The following is a 15,814-nucleotide window of genomic DNA, read 5'->3' as shown; positions in this document are numbered from 1 at the left end:
TAGTGTGTGTGTGTATATATGTGTATATATATATATATATGTATGTGTGTGTGACTGTGTGTTTTTGTGTGTGTGTATATATGTATGTGTTTGTACATGTGTATATATTGGTATATGTGTATATATCTGTATGTGTATATATGTACATAAATGTGAATATACTTATATATGTATATAAATGTGAATGTATTTATATATGTATATGCAATTATTTATATGTAGATAAACACTGCAGTAATTGATTGTTTTATAGTGTTCATACTTTGTATTTCTTGTTTAGCCCTGAGCAATAGTGCTACTTGCCGGACCTGCTCATCACTTAACCTCTAAAACTTGTCACGTATCCTCCTTAAATTCAGGCTCAAAAATATAAGGTTCTGGATCGTCATTTGTCCAAAAGTAGTAGTCGTTGGAGCTCATTAAGTCTGCATGATTAGCAATAGTTGTTGTTGTTGAAGGAAATAGCGAACATTGTGATGCGTCTGTGAAATTAATCTACTGCTTCATGCTAAAAATTCCAAAATACGTAAATAATATGAATATGCCTGTTAATACATTACATACATATTCACTGCATGTATATAAAAAAGTTGATGTTTTTTTTAGAGCACTTTATAGGCGGAATTAAGCGACTAATTCCATAATAATTCCTGACTCTTGCTAGCGTTTAGTCACAAGTTAGAATGCATAAAATAAAGGAAAACTGTGTTCTTCTCTCACATAAGGATTGTGAATGATTGACAAAATTCCAAAAGTGCAGTTCCCCTAAAACAGGGGTCGGGAACATTTTTGGCTGAGAGAGCCATACAAGCCAAATATTTTAAAAAGTATTTCTGTGAGAGCCATATAAAAAAATTTTTAATACTGACTACAACTAAATGCGTGCGTTTTTAAGTAAGACCAACATTTATAATAAGTCTCTTATTCATTTTAATAACATGGTTATTCTGAAGCTAACCAACAAAAAATAAAATACTTCTTACCATTAATGCGACTTCTTGAACAGGTGCGGTAGAAACCGGATAGATGGATTAAAATGCATGAGAATGCTTTATATTTTGAACGTTATTTTTGACACTGTGATTGCCAGCGGAAATATCCATTATTTACCATGTTAAGCAATGTCAGCAATGATTTATCCGAGAGCCAGGTGCAGTCATCAAAAGAGCCACATCTGGCTCTAGAGCCATAGGTTCCCTACCGCTGCCCTAAAATGAGGTTTTTAAAATGTTAACATTTTTTTATGCTCAAACTGAAAATATTAGATTTTTTTAGTAATCCTACTTCACAAACTCTATCGATCGCGGTCACGTCTGTGCCCAGTTAACCTTGATAAATGAGGGAAGACTGAATATGTTATTACTTTGGACAAGTGCAGAGTTGGTGTTTATGTAAAAAGTGGATAAAGTGACCTGTGCTTCAGGGATACTCCCAATCTGTGGACTAACACAGCTCATGAGCATTAAAACCACAGATTTTCTGGCTTACAAGAGTGAAATGAATTATATTTATATAGCGCTTTTCTCTAGTGACTCAAAGCGCTTTACATAGTGAAACCCAATATCTAAGTTACATTTAAACCAGTGTGGGTGGCACTGGTTGAAAAGCACTTTTCAAGTAGATTTTGGTCAGTACACTTATGCTAATGTAATATTGTGGTAACTCTGGGAATAAAATTGTTATAAAATAGTAGTAACGTCGGACCTTACTTAGCAATATTTAATTCTTTATGGGGTCTGATTGATCAAAAAACCCTGTCATCAGCTTTACGATCCTGTTCCTGTCTCTAGGCTTGTGGATGACGACAGCTGCACATTTAATAATGCACCTTGGAGAGCTATACGTTTTGAAATGGGAGGATATCGCTGTCAACACGAGAACATAATGCCTCATTTCCACGTCCCGCCACTCCTTATTAATTTCATCCTCTTCCTATTAGTGGGTTGTGTTGCACCGTCTAGAGCAGGGGTGCGCACACTTTTTCTGCAGGCGAGCTACTTTTCAATTGACCAACTCGAGGGGATCTACCTCATTTATATATATCATTTATATTTATTTATTTATGAAATAGATATTTTTGTAAACAAATTAAATGTGTTTAATGATAATACAAGCATGTGTAACACATATAGATGTCTTTCTTTCACGAAGACAAGAATATAAGTTGGTGTATTACCTGATTCTGATGACTTGCATTGATTGGAATCAGACAGTAATGATGATAACGCCCACATTTTCAAATGGAGGAGAAAAAAAGTTGTCCTTTCTGTACAATACCACATGAAAGTGGTTGGTTTTTGGCATCTAATTCATCCAGCTTCCATACACTTTACAAGAAAAACATTGGCGGCAAATTCCGTAGCTTGCTTGATTGACATTCACGGCACCCGAGGGTCTTGTGAGATGACGCTGGCTGCTGCCAGTTCATTATTATGAAAAAATGACAGAGAGGAAGGCGAGAAACACTTTTTATTTCAACAGACTCTCGCGCCGTCCCTTCCGTCAAAACTCTAAAGGCCGACTGCACATTTCCTATCTTCACAATAAAAGCCCTGCTTCATGCTGCCTGCGCTAACAAAATAAGAGTCTCGGAAAGCTGGCGTGCACAAGTGATGTGCACGCCAGCTTTATGAGGGATCGCTTATGCACGCCAGTTTTCCCAGACTCTGTATTTAGTTAGCGCAGGCAGCATGAAGCAAGGCTTTTATTGTGAAGATAGGAAATGTGCAGTCGGCCTTTAGAGTTTTGACGGAAGGTACGGCGCGAGAGTCTGTTGAAATAAAAAGTGTTTCTCGCCTTCCTCTCGGTCATATTTTCATAATAATGATCTTGCAGCAGCCAGCGTCATCTCACAAGACCCTCCGGTACCGTGAATGTCATTTAAGTGACGTCTTGGTGAAGATTGATGATCACTAATTTTTAGGTCTATTTTTTTTTAAAAGCCTGGCTGGAGATCGACTGACACACCCCCCGCGGTCGACTGGTAGCTCGCGATCGACGTAATGGGCACCCCTGCTCTAGAGAGTCCTGCAGTAGACACACAAACTCTAAACTACTTGACTCCATTAAGGAGAGTGTCCACTCCTCTTGATTCTTTAGCAGCCATTGTTCCCTCACGACAAAGATGCTTTTTGTGCTGGCATTGTTGCAATCGCTGAGTCACAACAATGTCTCTGTCTTTTAGTTTATGTACAGTCGCAATAAAAAGTTTACATACACTTATAAAGAACATGATGTCACGGCTTTCTTGAGTTTCCAATCATTTCTACAAGTCTTATATTTTTTTGTGGTAGAGTGATTGGAGCACATACCTGTTGGTCACAAAAATACATTAATGAAGTTTGCTTCTTTTATTGCTCTACTGAAAATGTGAGCAAATCTGCTGGGTCAAAAGTATACATACAGCAATGTTAATATTTGCTTACATGTCCCTTGGCAAGTTTCACTGCAATAAGACGCTTTTGGTAGCCATCCACAAGTTTCTGCTTGAATTGGGGCTGTATGGCGTAGTGCAGTGTTTTTCAACCTTTTTTGAGTCAAGGCACATTTTTTTCATAATCAATCAATCAATCAATGTTTATTTATATAGCCCTAAATCACAAATGTCTCAAAGGACTGTACAAACCATTACGACTACAACATCCTCGGAAGAACCCACAAAAGGGCAAGGAAAACTCACACCCAGTGGGCAGGGAGAATTCACATCCAGTGGGACGCCAGTGACAATGCTGACTATGAGAAACCTTGGAGAGGACCTCAGAAGTGGGCAATCCCCCCCCCCCTCTAGGGGACCGAAAGCAATGGATGTCGAGCGGGTCTAACATGATACTGTGAAAGTTCAATCTATAGTGGCTCCAACACAGCCGCGAGAGTTCAGTTCAAAGCGGATCCAAGACAGCAGCGAGAGTCACAGGAAACCATCTCAAGCGGAGGCGGATCAGCAGCGTAGAGATGTCCCCAACCGATACACAGGCGAGCGGTCCATCCTGGGTCTTGACTCTGGACAGCCAGTACTTCATCCATGGTCATCGGACCGGACAAGGGAGGGGGGGACATAGGAGAAAAAAGAAAAGAAGCGGCAGATCAACTGGTCTAAAAAGGAGGTCTATTTAAAGGCTAGAGTATACAGATGAGTTTTAAGGTGGGACTTACATGCTTCTACTGAGGTAGCATCTCGAACTGTTACCGTTATAACAAAAATACAGAGGCACACCACCAGCAGAAAATGTTAAAAAAATGAAACTCCAACAGGTTGTCGTGCCTCATTTTGAGTTTGTTGTTGTTTCCTGTGTGTAGTGCTTTAGTTCCTGTCTTGCGCTTTTATTTTGGTGACTTTTCCTGTTTTGTTGGTGTTCTCCAGTAGCAGCTTCACGGCCTCCTTTGAGTGCTATTCCCCGCACTTTTCCCAATCAAGACTATTTAAGTTGTGCGTACGCGATCCTTCTTTGTGGGGACATTGTTGATTGTCATGTCATGTACGGATATGTGAACGCCGTCTTTACTCCACATGCTGTAAGTTTTTGCTGTCGTCCAGCATTCTGTTTTTGTTGACTTTGTAACCAGTTCAGTTTTACTTTTGTTTTACATAGCCATCACTATGCTTCAGTGCCTTTTCCTAGCGGTACTTGCCTTTTGTTAATTTTTGGTTTAAGCGTTAAATACCTTTTTACCTTAACGCTGTCTCCCGCTTTGCTCTGCATATTGGGGTCACGACAAACCATCCTCGACGCGTTCCGACTCATACAAAGCAATGAACTACCTACTGCCACCTACTGATATGGAGTATACCGTATTTCCTTGAATTGTCGCAGGGCATATAGTATGCACCAACCTTGAATTACTGCCGGGTCAAACTCGCTTCGCAAAATATTTAGCGCATGCTTAGTATTACCGCCTGGTCAAACTCGTGACGTCACGAGTGACACTTCCCCTGTCATCCTTTTCAAAATGGAGGAGGCTGATTTCAATACCGGTAATTTAAAGTCGCATAAAGGGAAAAAGATTAAAAGCTATTCAGTAGGATTTAAGGTCCAAGCTTACATCACACTCAAATTTTTACTGCATGCCTTTGGTAAGTGCCGGAGTGAGAAAAGGTTTTAAAATAGTTAGCGCATGCTTACTTCTACCGCATGCCTTTGGTAAGCGCTGGAGTAAGAAGAGGTTTTAAATTAATTAGCGCCCCGGCGGCGATTCAAGGAAATACGGTAACAAGATTACCCTGCCAAGCTCTACACTGCACAGGCACTAGATAACGGCACATTATTATGATTATTGATTTGCAAAAAATATTTTTGGGACCATCGAGGTGAATTTGCTTAATTTCCCACGGCGCACTTGACAATATCTCACGGCACAGTGGTTGAAAATCACTGGCGTAGTGGTGTATAGGTGGTGGTTGGAGGGGCCGTAGGCGCAAACTGGCAGCCTTGCTTTCGTCAGTCTACCCCACAACAGCTGTGGCTACAAATGTAGCTTACCACCAACAGGTGTGAATGAATGATGAGATCCCACTTCTCTGTGAGCACTTTGAGTATCTAATAATAGAAAAATAGAAAAACGCGATACAAAATTTAACCCATTATCCATCTATCCTTTTTTTTTACTGCTTGTCCCTTTTGGGGAGGCGGGGGGGTCGCTGGCGCCTATGTAGGCTGCATTCGGCCAGTAGGCGGGGAACACCCTGGACAAGTCGCCACCTCATCGCAGGGCCAACACAGATAGACAGACCACATTCAAACTCACATTCACACACTAGGGCCAATTTAGTGTTGCCAATCAACCTATCCCCAGGTGCATGTCTTTGGAGGTGGGAGGGGCCTATCCCCAGGTGCATGTCTTTGGAGGTGGGAGGAAGCCGGAGTACCCGGAGGGAACCCACACAGTCACGGGGAGAACATGCAAACTCCACACAGAAAGATCCCGAGCCCGGGATTGAACCAGGACTGCTCAGGACCTTCGTCTTGTGAGGCAGATGCACTAACCCCTCAACCATCGTGCTGCCCCATTACATTGTGTGGGGGAGAAGAAACACACAATGTATGTCATTTTGATGCCATACAGCCAAATTACTGTTTCCATGTATGGGGTTTGAACTCAGTTCCCCTGTATTAGGAGCCCACAGTGTTTACCATTGAGCTATCCTGGGTCCTCTAATCCAGTGGTCCCCAACCTTTTTGTAGCTGCGGACCGGTCAACGCTTGAAAATTTGTCCCACGGACCGGGGGGGGGGGGGGGTTTCATAAAGAAATACAATCATGTGTGCTTATGGACTGTATCCCTGCAGACTGTATTGATATATAATGTATATATTGTGTTTTTTATGTTGATTTAATGATTTTAAAAAATAATAATAATTTCTTGTGCGGCCCGGTACCAATCGGTCCGGTGGTTGGGGACCACTGCTCTAATCCATTATTCTTATTATTATTATTATTATTATTATTATTATTGATTTTTGACCACACCCTGAGGCTTCACGGTGGCAGAAGGGTTAGTGCGTCTGCCTCACAATACGAAGGTCCTGCAGTCCTGGGTTCAAATCCAGGCTCGGGATCTTTCTGTGTGGAGTTTGCATGTTCTCCCCGTGAATGCGTGGGTTCCCTCCGGGTACTCCGGCTTCCTCCCACTTCCAAAGACATGCACCTGGGGATAGGTTGATTGGCAACACTAAATTGGCCCTAGTGTGTGAATGTTGTCTGTCTATCTGTGTTGGCCCTGCGATGAGGTGGCGACTTGTCCAGGGTGTACCCCGCCTTCCGCCCGATTGTAGCTGAGATAGGCGCCAGCGACCCCAAAAGGGAATAAGCGGTAGAAAATGGATGGATGGACCACTCCCTGACAAAAATTGGTGCAGTTTAGCCTGAATTGTTGGTTTTCTGACATGGACTTGTTTCTTCAGCATTGTCCACACTTTAATTCTAGCCTTGGAGGTTTCAACAGGACAATGACCCCAAACACATGTCAAAAGTGGTAAAGGAATGGCTAAATCAGGCTAGAATGAAGGATTTTCAATGGTCTTCCCAAAGTCCTGACTTAAACGTGTGGACAACGCTGAAGAAACAAGTCCATGTCGGAAAATCAACAAATTTAGCTGAAGTGCACCAATTTTGTCAAGAGGCTTGCTTAGACTTAGTTCCTCACGTTCCTGTTGGAACATTGGGCGACGAGTCCCCTCCATTTGTTCCGGTCACTGGCGACCCTTCTTGCTCCATGCCAGCTGAGTCCCATGGCTCTCTCAGGTCTTCCTTGGCTGTTTGTCTTCACATCTTCTTTGGCCGTCCTCTCTTCCTCTTTCCCCCTCCTGGCACCCAGTCCATTTCCACACTTGCCGGTCTCTTTCTCTGCAGTCAGAGTACGTGTCCAGCCATTCTCCTTCTCCTGTCAGAGACTATGTCGGACAATGGTGCTACCCCTGCCCTTCTCATCACCTCTTCATTGGTAATGTGGTCTCTCCATGAGATCCTCAAGACGTATCTGAGGCATCGTCGCTGGAAGACATACAGCTTGTTTGTAATGCTTGATGTCTTCATCCATGTCTCACAGGCATAGGTCACTAGAGATGACCACTGACATATAGAGGCTCAGCTTTGTGGACGTACTGATAGATTTTGATGACCAGATGTACTGGAGGCTTTGGAAGACTCCTGCAGCTTTTCCGATTCTGGTCTGTACATCCTTTTCTGCGTCTCCAGTGTTTAGATGTTGCTTCCCAGATACGTGAAGTTTTTCTCTATGCCTTGTTCACCTACGGCAGGGGTGCCCAGACTTTTTCTGCAGGCGAGCTACTTTTAAATTGACCAACTCGAGGGGATCTACCTCATTTATATATATCATTTATATTTATTTATTTATGAAAGAGACATTTTTGTAAACAAGTTAAATGTGTTTAATGATAATACAAGCATGTGTAACACATATAGATGTCTTTCTTTCACGAAGACAAGAATATAAGTTGGTGTATTACCTAAATTGATGACTTGCATTGATTGGAATCAGACAGTAATGATGATAACGCCCACATTTTCAAATGGAGGAGAAAAAAAGTTGTCCTTTCTGTACAATACCACATGAAAGTGGTTGGTTTTTGGCATCTAATTCATCCAGCTTCCATACACTTTACAAGAAAAACATTGGCGGCAAATTTCGTAGCTTGCTTGATTGACATTCACGGCACCCGAGGGTCTTGTGAGATGACGCTGGGTGCTGCCAGTTCATTATTATGAAAAAATGACAGAGAGGAAGGCGAGAAACACTTTCTATTTCAACAGACTTTCGCGCCGTCCCTTCCGTCAAAACTCTAAAGGCCGACTGCACATTTCCTATCTTCACAATAAAAGCCCTGCTTCATGCTGCCTGCGCTAACAAAATAAGAGTCTCGGAAAGCACTTGTGCACGGCAGCTTTCTGAGGGATCGCTTGTGCACGCCAGTTTTCCGAGACTCTGTATTTAGTTAGCGCAGGCAGCATGAAGCAGGGCTTTTATTGTGAAGATAGGAAATGTGCAGTCGGCCTTTAGAGTTTTGACGGAAGGTACGGCGCGAGAGTCTGTTGAAATAAAAAGTGTTTCTCGCCTTCCTCTCGGTCATATTTTCATAATAATGATCTTGCAGCAGCCAGCGTCATCTCACAAGACCCTCCGGTACCGTGAATGTCATTTAAGTGACGTCTTGGTGAAGATTGATGATCACTCATTTTTAGGTCTATTTTTTTTAAAAGCCTGGCTGGAGATCGACTGACACACCCCCCGCGGTCGACTGGTAGCTCGCGATTGACGTAATGGGCACCCCTGACCTACGGTGAGCAGTGGAAGGTTTTGGTCTTGTGCGACTGTCATGGCCTTGGTCTTCTCTTGGCTTATACGTAGACCGACTTTTTCCCCTTGCTCATGCAGATTGTTGGTCAATTTTTGGAGCGCAGCGTAAGAATGGCTAAGCAGACCGCTCCTCTTATCAAGAGGAGTGGTCAAAAATTCAAGCAGAAGCTTGTGGATGGTCTACCAAAAGTGCCTTATTGCAGGGAAACTTGCCAATGGACATCTAACCAAATATTAACATTGCTGTATGTATACTTTTGACCCAGCAGATTAGCTCACATTTTCAGTAGACCCATAATAAATTCATAAAAGAACCAAACTTCATGAATGTTTTTTGTGACCAACAAGTATGTGCTCCAATCTCTCTATCACAAAAAATAAGAGTTGTAGAAATGATTGGAAACTTAAGACAGCCATGACATTATGTTCTTTACAAGTGTATGTACACTTTTGATCGTGACTGTATGTATCCATAAAAGCTATATAACTGGAAATTGGATGCCTCATGGATTCCAGCACTTGGGGTCTGGAGGGTGGGGGGTGGAGGTGCATCTGCTCAGATGGCTGAATCACGATGGGTGGTTTATCTCATCAGTTTCCTGGATTATCCTAATGTGAGCTCAGAATTTTTTTTAAGGCGGGGGTTAAGTGCTCAAAAGGCTTGTCTCGTCTAAAGACTTCTTTGGTTCACCTCCCCAGGTGGTGCAGCTGCAGGGACCCTGTGCGGGGAGCCGTCGGCCCCACTGAGACGATGCCAGCAGCCCATTCTGTTCCCCAAGAACCCTGAGCCAGAACTGACTACCATCCACAACTCTGGGGCGGCTTTGGTGTGGACCAAAAGACAAGAGGTACCACCTTTTAGCACACATATTAGGGACCGAAACGCTTATATAATGCCCACTTCTGGTAAATTAACGGTTTACACTGCAGCCTTGTTTATTAAATGTGTACAGTGGAATCTCGATTTACAAATCAAACGTTTTCCTTTTGTAAACGTTTAGATCGAGCCAAATGTGCCTGTGTGTGTGAACTATGTCTTTGCTGGCAGCCATTTTGTGCTTGCTCATATTGAAGAGATTGACGAAGCAGGCTTTGTACCACAGAAAGTTTTTATTTGCGATTAGACTGGACTTTACTGGTAAAATATGCCAAAGCAGACTTATATCACAGCAGAGGAGGAGACCCCCTACCTCTTGTTCAGCGGCGCCTCTTCCAAGAGCGCACACACACACACTGAACTCCTCTTCACCCTCATTTTCCTTGTCCCCCTCTGTCTGCTCCTTTGTCCCCTCTTTTCAGATTCTCTTTTGCCGATGACAATGTGAAGTGTATTTAACTTTTTTAAACGTCTATTTTTGTAGCAATACGGTTGTTAAAATTTACGATTTTTGATTTCTGATCCTTTGTGAGGGTACCAGAGGGACTTCCAACAGCCATCAGACTGTTTAATGCATATTTTCCTGTTTGACTGTACTTAAATGTATAACAGACTGTATTTGTTATTCACGTGTGAATAATGCTGTACAATAGACTATATTATTAACATGTGAATAATGCTGTGTAATAGACTGTATTTATATTATTTACATGTGAATAATGCTGTATAATAGACTGTGATTATGTTATTCATGTGAATAATGCTGTATAATATACTATATTATTAACATGTGAATAATGCTGTGTATTAGAAATGTATTTATGTTATTCAAATGTGAATAATGCTGTATAATAGAGACTGTATTTGTATTATTCACATGTGAATAATGCTGTTTAATTGACTGTGTTTATGTTATTCACATGTGAATAATGCTGTATGATACACTTATTTGTTATTCACACGTGAATAATGCTGTATAATAGACTGTTTTTGTAATTCACATGTGAATAATGCTGTTTAATAGACTGTATTTATATTATTCACTTGTGAATAATGCTGTTTAATTGACTGTGTTTATGTTATTCACATGTGAATAATGCTGTTTAATAGACTGTTTATGTTATTCACATGTGAATAATGCTGTATAATACACTATTTGTTATTCACATGTGAATAATGCTGTATAATGGACTGTATTTATGTTATTCACCTGTGAATAATGCTGTATAATAGACTGTTTTTGTAATTCACATGTGAATAATGCTGTTTAATAGACTGTATTTATATTATTCACTTGTGAATAATGCAGTTTAATTGACTGTGTTTATGTTATTCACATGTGAATAATGCTGTTTAATAGACTGTTTATGTTATTCACATGTGAATAATGCTGTATAATACACTATTTGTTATTCACATGTGAATAATGCTGTATAATGGACTGTATTTATGTTATTCACCTGTGAATAATGCTGTATAATAGACTGTTTTTGTAATTCACATGTGAATAATGCTGTATAATACTGTATTTCTACTATTCGCATGTGAATAACTCTGTATAATAGACTTTATTTATATTATTCACATGTAAAAATACCTATTGTCTATTGTGAGCAAATAGTGGTGCTGAATTTCCCCCAGGGATCAATAAAGTACTTTCTATTCTATTCTATTCTGTGTGTGTGCGCGTGTTAGCAAAGCAGCACATCCGTTTGTTGTCATTGTTGTGGCTTTTTAATAAAGAGATAGTTGATCCATCACCCCTGCCTAATGGTTAGTGTCCGCCCTGAGATCGGTAAGTTGTGAGTTGAAACCCCGGTCGAGTCATAGAAAAGACTATTTAATGGGACCCATTACCTCCCTGCTTGGCACTCAAGCATCAAGGGTTGGAATTGGGAGTTAAATCACCAAAAATTATTCCCGGGCGCGGCCATTGCTGCTGCTCACTGCTCCTCTCACCTCCGAGGGGGCGATCGAGGGTAATTTTGCCACAATCATTGGCAGTTTTTTGTTATGTTTGTTTACTATACAGTACAGGACTGTATAGCACTTTATATTGTGTTTGAAATAGGGTTTTATGGTATACTGGTATTAGTATAGTACCGTGACACTAATGAATCATATTCTGTACTATACTGCCTCTGAAAAGTACCGGTCCGAATAAGTGATTATTAGATTTTAACAGAAGTGTAGATAGAACATGTTAAAAGAGAAAGTTAGCAGATATTAACAGTAGATATTAACAAGTGGATTAATAATTCATTTTCTACCACCTGTCCTTAATAATGTTGACAAAATAATAGGTAGATAAATGACACAATATGTTACTGCGTATGTCAGCAGCTAAATTAGGAGCCTTTGTTTGCTTATGTACTAATAAAAGACAAGTTTTCTTGTATGTTCACTATTTTATTTAAGGACAAACTGGCAATAATAAACATGTTTAATGTACCGGAAGATTTGTTTTTGTTAAAATAAAGCCAATAATGACATTTTTAGTGGTCTTCTTTATTTAGAAAAGTACAGAAAAGTATAGAAATAATTTTGTTACCGGTACCAAAATGTTTGTATGGGGACAACACTAGTTTGAAGTGTGTAAACCTTCACCAACAGATGGAATTTTGTCAAGGCTGGAATCCATTATTCATATTTACTTTATTTCTTATGGAAACATTTGGCCGACTATACAAACTTTACCATTTATACACCAATTAACTTTGTAGATCTAGGTTTCACTGTACATAGATGTAACTGTGCATTTCTGTATGTTACGTGCTGGGGTTTTAGAGATGTTCCCTTTAAAATCTATCTTGTTTCTCAAAGATCTAATCTTCGTTCACTTTGAATTCCCCCCGTTTTAAGAGTTTAGATGCCAGCTGTGATGCTAATTATGTCCTCAGCCTTGATGATAGGGTGTTGTCCCAAAACGAGGAGGACTTTGGTTTACTTTTTTTCTTGTGTTTTCATTCTTTTTATTGTAGGAAGAGAATGGCCAAGATCAAGCAAACAATGGTGAGTACGTTCTCCTGTCTATGTCAAAAAAAATAAAAAGGTAATTGTCAGTATTGCGATATCACGGTATTTCTTTTTTTGTTGTATTCGCTTTTTTTTTTTTTGTGGTAGGATGGTTTTTTTTTAGAACAACCTTCCTCTCAAATTAAAAGTGTTTGTAGGAGAAATGTTCAAAGCAGTTACCGTATTTCCTTGAATTGCTGTCGGGTATATAGTATGCGCCTGCCTTGAATTACTGCCAGGGTCTAACTCGCTTCGCAAAATAATTAGCGCATGCTTAGTATTACCGCCGGGTCAAACTCGTGACGTCACGAGTGACACTTCCCCTGTCATCATTTTCAAAATGGAGGAGGCTGATTTCAGTACCGGTAATTTGAAATCGCATAAAGCAGGGGTGTCAAACTCAAATACAGAGTGGGCCAAACTGAACAAAGCCGCGGGCCAAAGTTGATTGATTGATTTTGATTGATACTTTTATTAGTAGATTGCACAGTTCAGTACATATTCCGTACAATTAACCACTAAATGGTAACACCCGAATAAGTTTTTCAACTTGTTTAAGTCGGGGTCCACGTTAATCAATTCATGGTAAACAACATGGTTGAACAACTTTACCTTTAATAGGGACCCAAACAAGTTTTGCATTGAATATTGAACAAGCAAGGCCTATATAACTTTATAGTGACAAGCAAAATCGAGGTTTGTTGGTAGAGGGGGTGTATATTGTAGTGTCCCGGAAGAGTTAGTGCTGCAAGGGGTTCTGGGTATTTGTTCTGTTGTGTTGATGTTGTGTTACAGTGCGGATGTTCTCTCGAAATGTGTTTGTCGTTCTTGTTTGGTGTGGGTTCACAGTGTGGTGCATATTTGTAACAGTGTTAGAGTTGTTTATAAGGCCACCCTCAGTGTGACCTGTATGACTGTTGACCAAGTATGCGTGCATTCACTTGTGTGTGTGTGTGTAGAATCCGCATATATTATGTGACTGGGCCGGCACGCTGATTGTATGACGGAAAAGCGGACATGACAACAGGTTGTAGAGGACCCTAAAAGCAGTACCTTTAAGGCACGCCGCCGATATTGTTGTCTGAGTGGAAATCGGGAGAAATTCGGAAGAATGGTTGTGCCAGTAGATTTTCGGGGGGGGGGGGGCACTGAAATTCGGGAGTCCCCTGGGAAAATCGTGAGAGTTGGCAAGTATTAGAATTAGCGGTGAATGCACTGCCACTTTATAATACCGGCGGGCCAGCTCTAATGTTAATTTACTATTGTCTCAAGAGCCAAAATAAATTACATGGCGGGCCAAATTTGGCCCGCGGGCCAGAGTTTGACACGCATGGCATAAAGGGAAGAAGATTAAGACCTACTCAGTAGGATTTAAGGTCCAAGCTATTGAATACCGGTATGCTAAAAAGAACAGTAAGCAGCTAAGTTTTATTAATATACCGTAGCTGCGTGTGTCAAATATGAGTCATTAAATGACTCCCGTCTCCTGGTGGTAGAGGACGCTAGTGATCCTTCTTGCGACTACTCGGCTGCAGAAGAAGTGACAACGAGTGACGTGATATGTGCTGGGAACGGATATGATGCGGGTGGTGCACGACGGACCTTTTAGGATGTAACACCACTACTTGTAAACAACCGGGCTGAAATAAAGCATGTTCCAGTCCCAAATACCCAGTGTATTATTTATACAATTACACTTCATGGTGGCAGCGGTGGGATAAAGAGATCACCCACAGAGCAGAACGGGAGGGGGAGTTGTTCGAGGGTAATTCTGTCGTCACCCGCACTACACGTGAGGAGCGGATCTAACTGATAGCAGCGGTCTGATAGCAGTTTTCTAAACTGGACTTTCAATCGAAGCAGGAGGTATTAAAGGAAGATCTCCGTCGAGACAGAGAGACTTTTAAAACTGAAGAAAGATAAGGAAGACTTCTATAAAGAAGTTATCGATGCTTTTGATCAGAAGGAGCTTGCATGGACTTCATTTATAAGTAAAGGTAAGACCATAACGTTTTTTTTATTAAATGTGCTTTTCATGATGGTATCCTTACATCACACTCAAATTTTTACTGCATGCCTTTGGTAAGTGCCGGAGTGAGAAGAGGTTTTAAAATAATTAGCGCATGCTTACCTTTACCGCATGCCTCTGGTAAGCGCAGGAGTGAGAAGAGGTTTTAAATTAATTAGCGCCCCGGCGGCAATTCAAGGAAATACGGTATGTCACTTAGGATGTATTTCAGGGTCGTAGCGCTACCTGTTGTCCTTGTATGCATTTTACACCATTTCACATCATGAAGGCGTCGGCTTCTTTTTTTTCCAGAGTGTCCTGACAGCGAGGAGGCGGAGGCGGAGAAGAGCGAGCAGGAAGCGCCACAGCCGCCCGCCCCGTCGGGAAGTGCCAACTCTGCCGCGGGCAACCGAAGAAACCCACCTGGCGGCAAGTCAAGCCTCATCTTGGGTTGAGACCTTTCTCTTTTGAACACTATTTTTTATTTTCTAAAGATAAGTCCCCCCCCTCCCTCTCCCCTCCTTGTCACCTCTCTTCCGCCGTGTCCCCTCTGTGGCCTGTGTACTCCCCGCAGTCATGTCTTTTCATTTCAAACATGTACTTTTAATCCTTTTTCTATTAAAGAACTGTCGATTAGAAAACAAAAAAAGCACTTTACTTATCTCTGTGCCCTCTCCACCCTCCTGTATCTCTCCTCCATCCAAACCATTTAAGGCCATCCTGCAGTGGGAAGACATGACATTTGTTTTTGTCTCTCCCATTTGTCCATGTTGTAAATGGTAAAAGCATTAAAAAAAAACAGAATTGTTGCGTGAATTTCTAATTACAATAAAGATTGATATGAATTTGCTTGGGCTGTTAGGGTTTTCCTTGTTATTAAATACCAATTTTTTTCAAATAGCTGCATTTTGCCCTTTGTCTTTATATAGTAGCGAGGCGCATTATCCAAAAAAAGCAAATAACTGGAGACGGATCGAATTAGCATTAATTAATGCTGTTGGCAACCTTCAAATGTAGACATTTTATTAATGCCCCAAAATGGCAGTTGTTGCATTTGACTTTCATAGTCAAAACTACACTATATTGCCAAAAGTATTCAGCCA

At 41.0% G+C, this 15,814-nt stretch overlaps 1 protein-coding gene across 1 annotated transcript in view; it reads left to right on the top strand.

Annotated features, from left to right (window-relative positions):
* LOC133541575 (jupiter microtubule associated homolog 1-like) overlaps positions 1-15,560 on the top strand; it is a 56,745-nt gene extending 41,185 nt beyond the window's left edge. Inside the window, exons 3-5 of the mRNA XM_061885055.1 lie at positions 9,511-9,659; positions 12,670-12,700; positions 15,024-15,560. Of these exons, the coding sequence (XP_061741039.1) occupies positions 9,511-9,659; positions 12,670-12,700; positions 15,024-15,166 (323 nt within the window). The 3' untranslated portion in view covers positions 15,167-15,560. The remainder of the gene's footprint in view (positions 1-9,510; positions 9,660-12,669; positions 12,701-15,023) is intronic.
* The last annotated feature ends 254 nt before the right edge of the window (positions 15,561-15,814 follow it).

The sequence above is a fragment of the Nerophis ophidion genome, linkage group LG23, assembly GCF_033978795.1.
Source record: "Nerophis ophidion isolate RoL-2023_Sa linkage group LG23, RoL_Noph_v1.0, whole genome shotgun sequence".
NCBI classification, from domain to species: Eukaryota; Metazoa; Chordata; class Actinopteri; order Syngnathiformes; family Syngnathidae; genus Nerophis; species Nerophis ophidion.
This window is presented reverse-complemented; position numbering and strand designations above follow the sequence as displayed.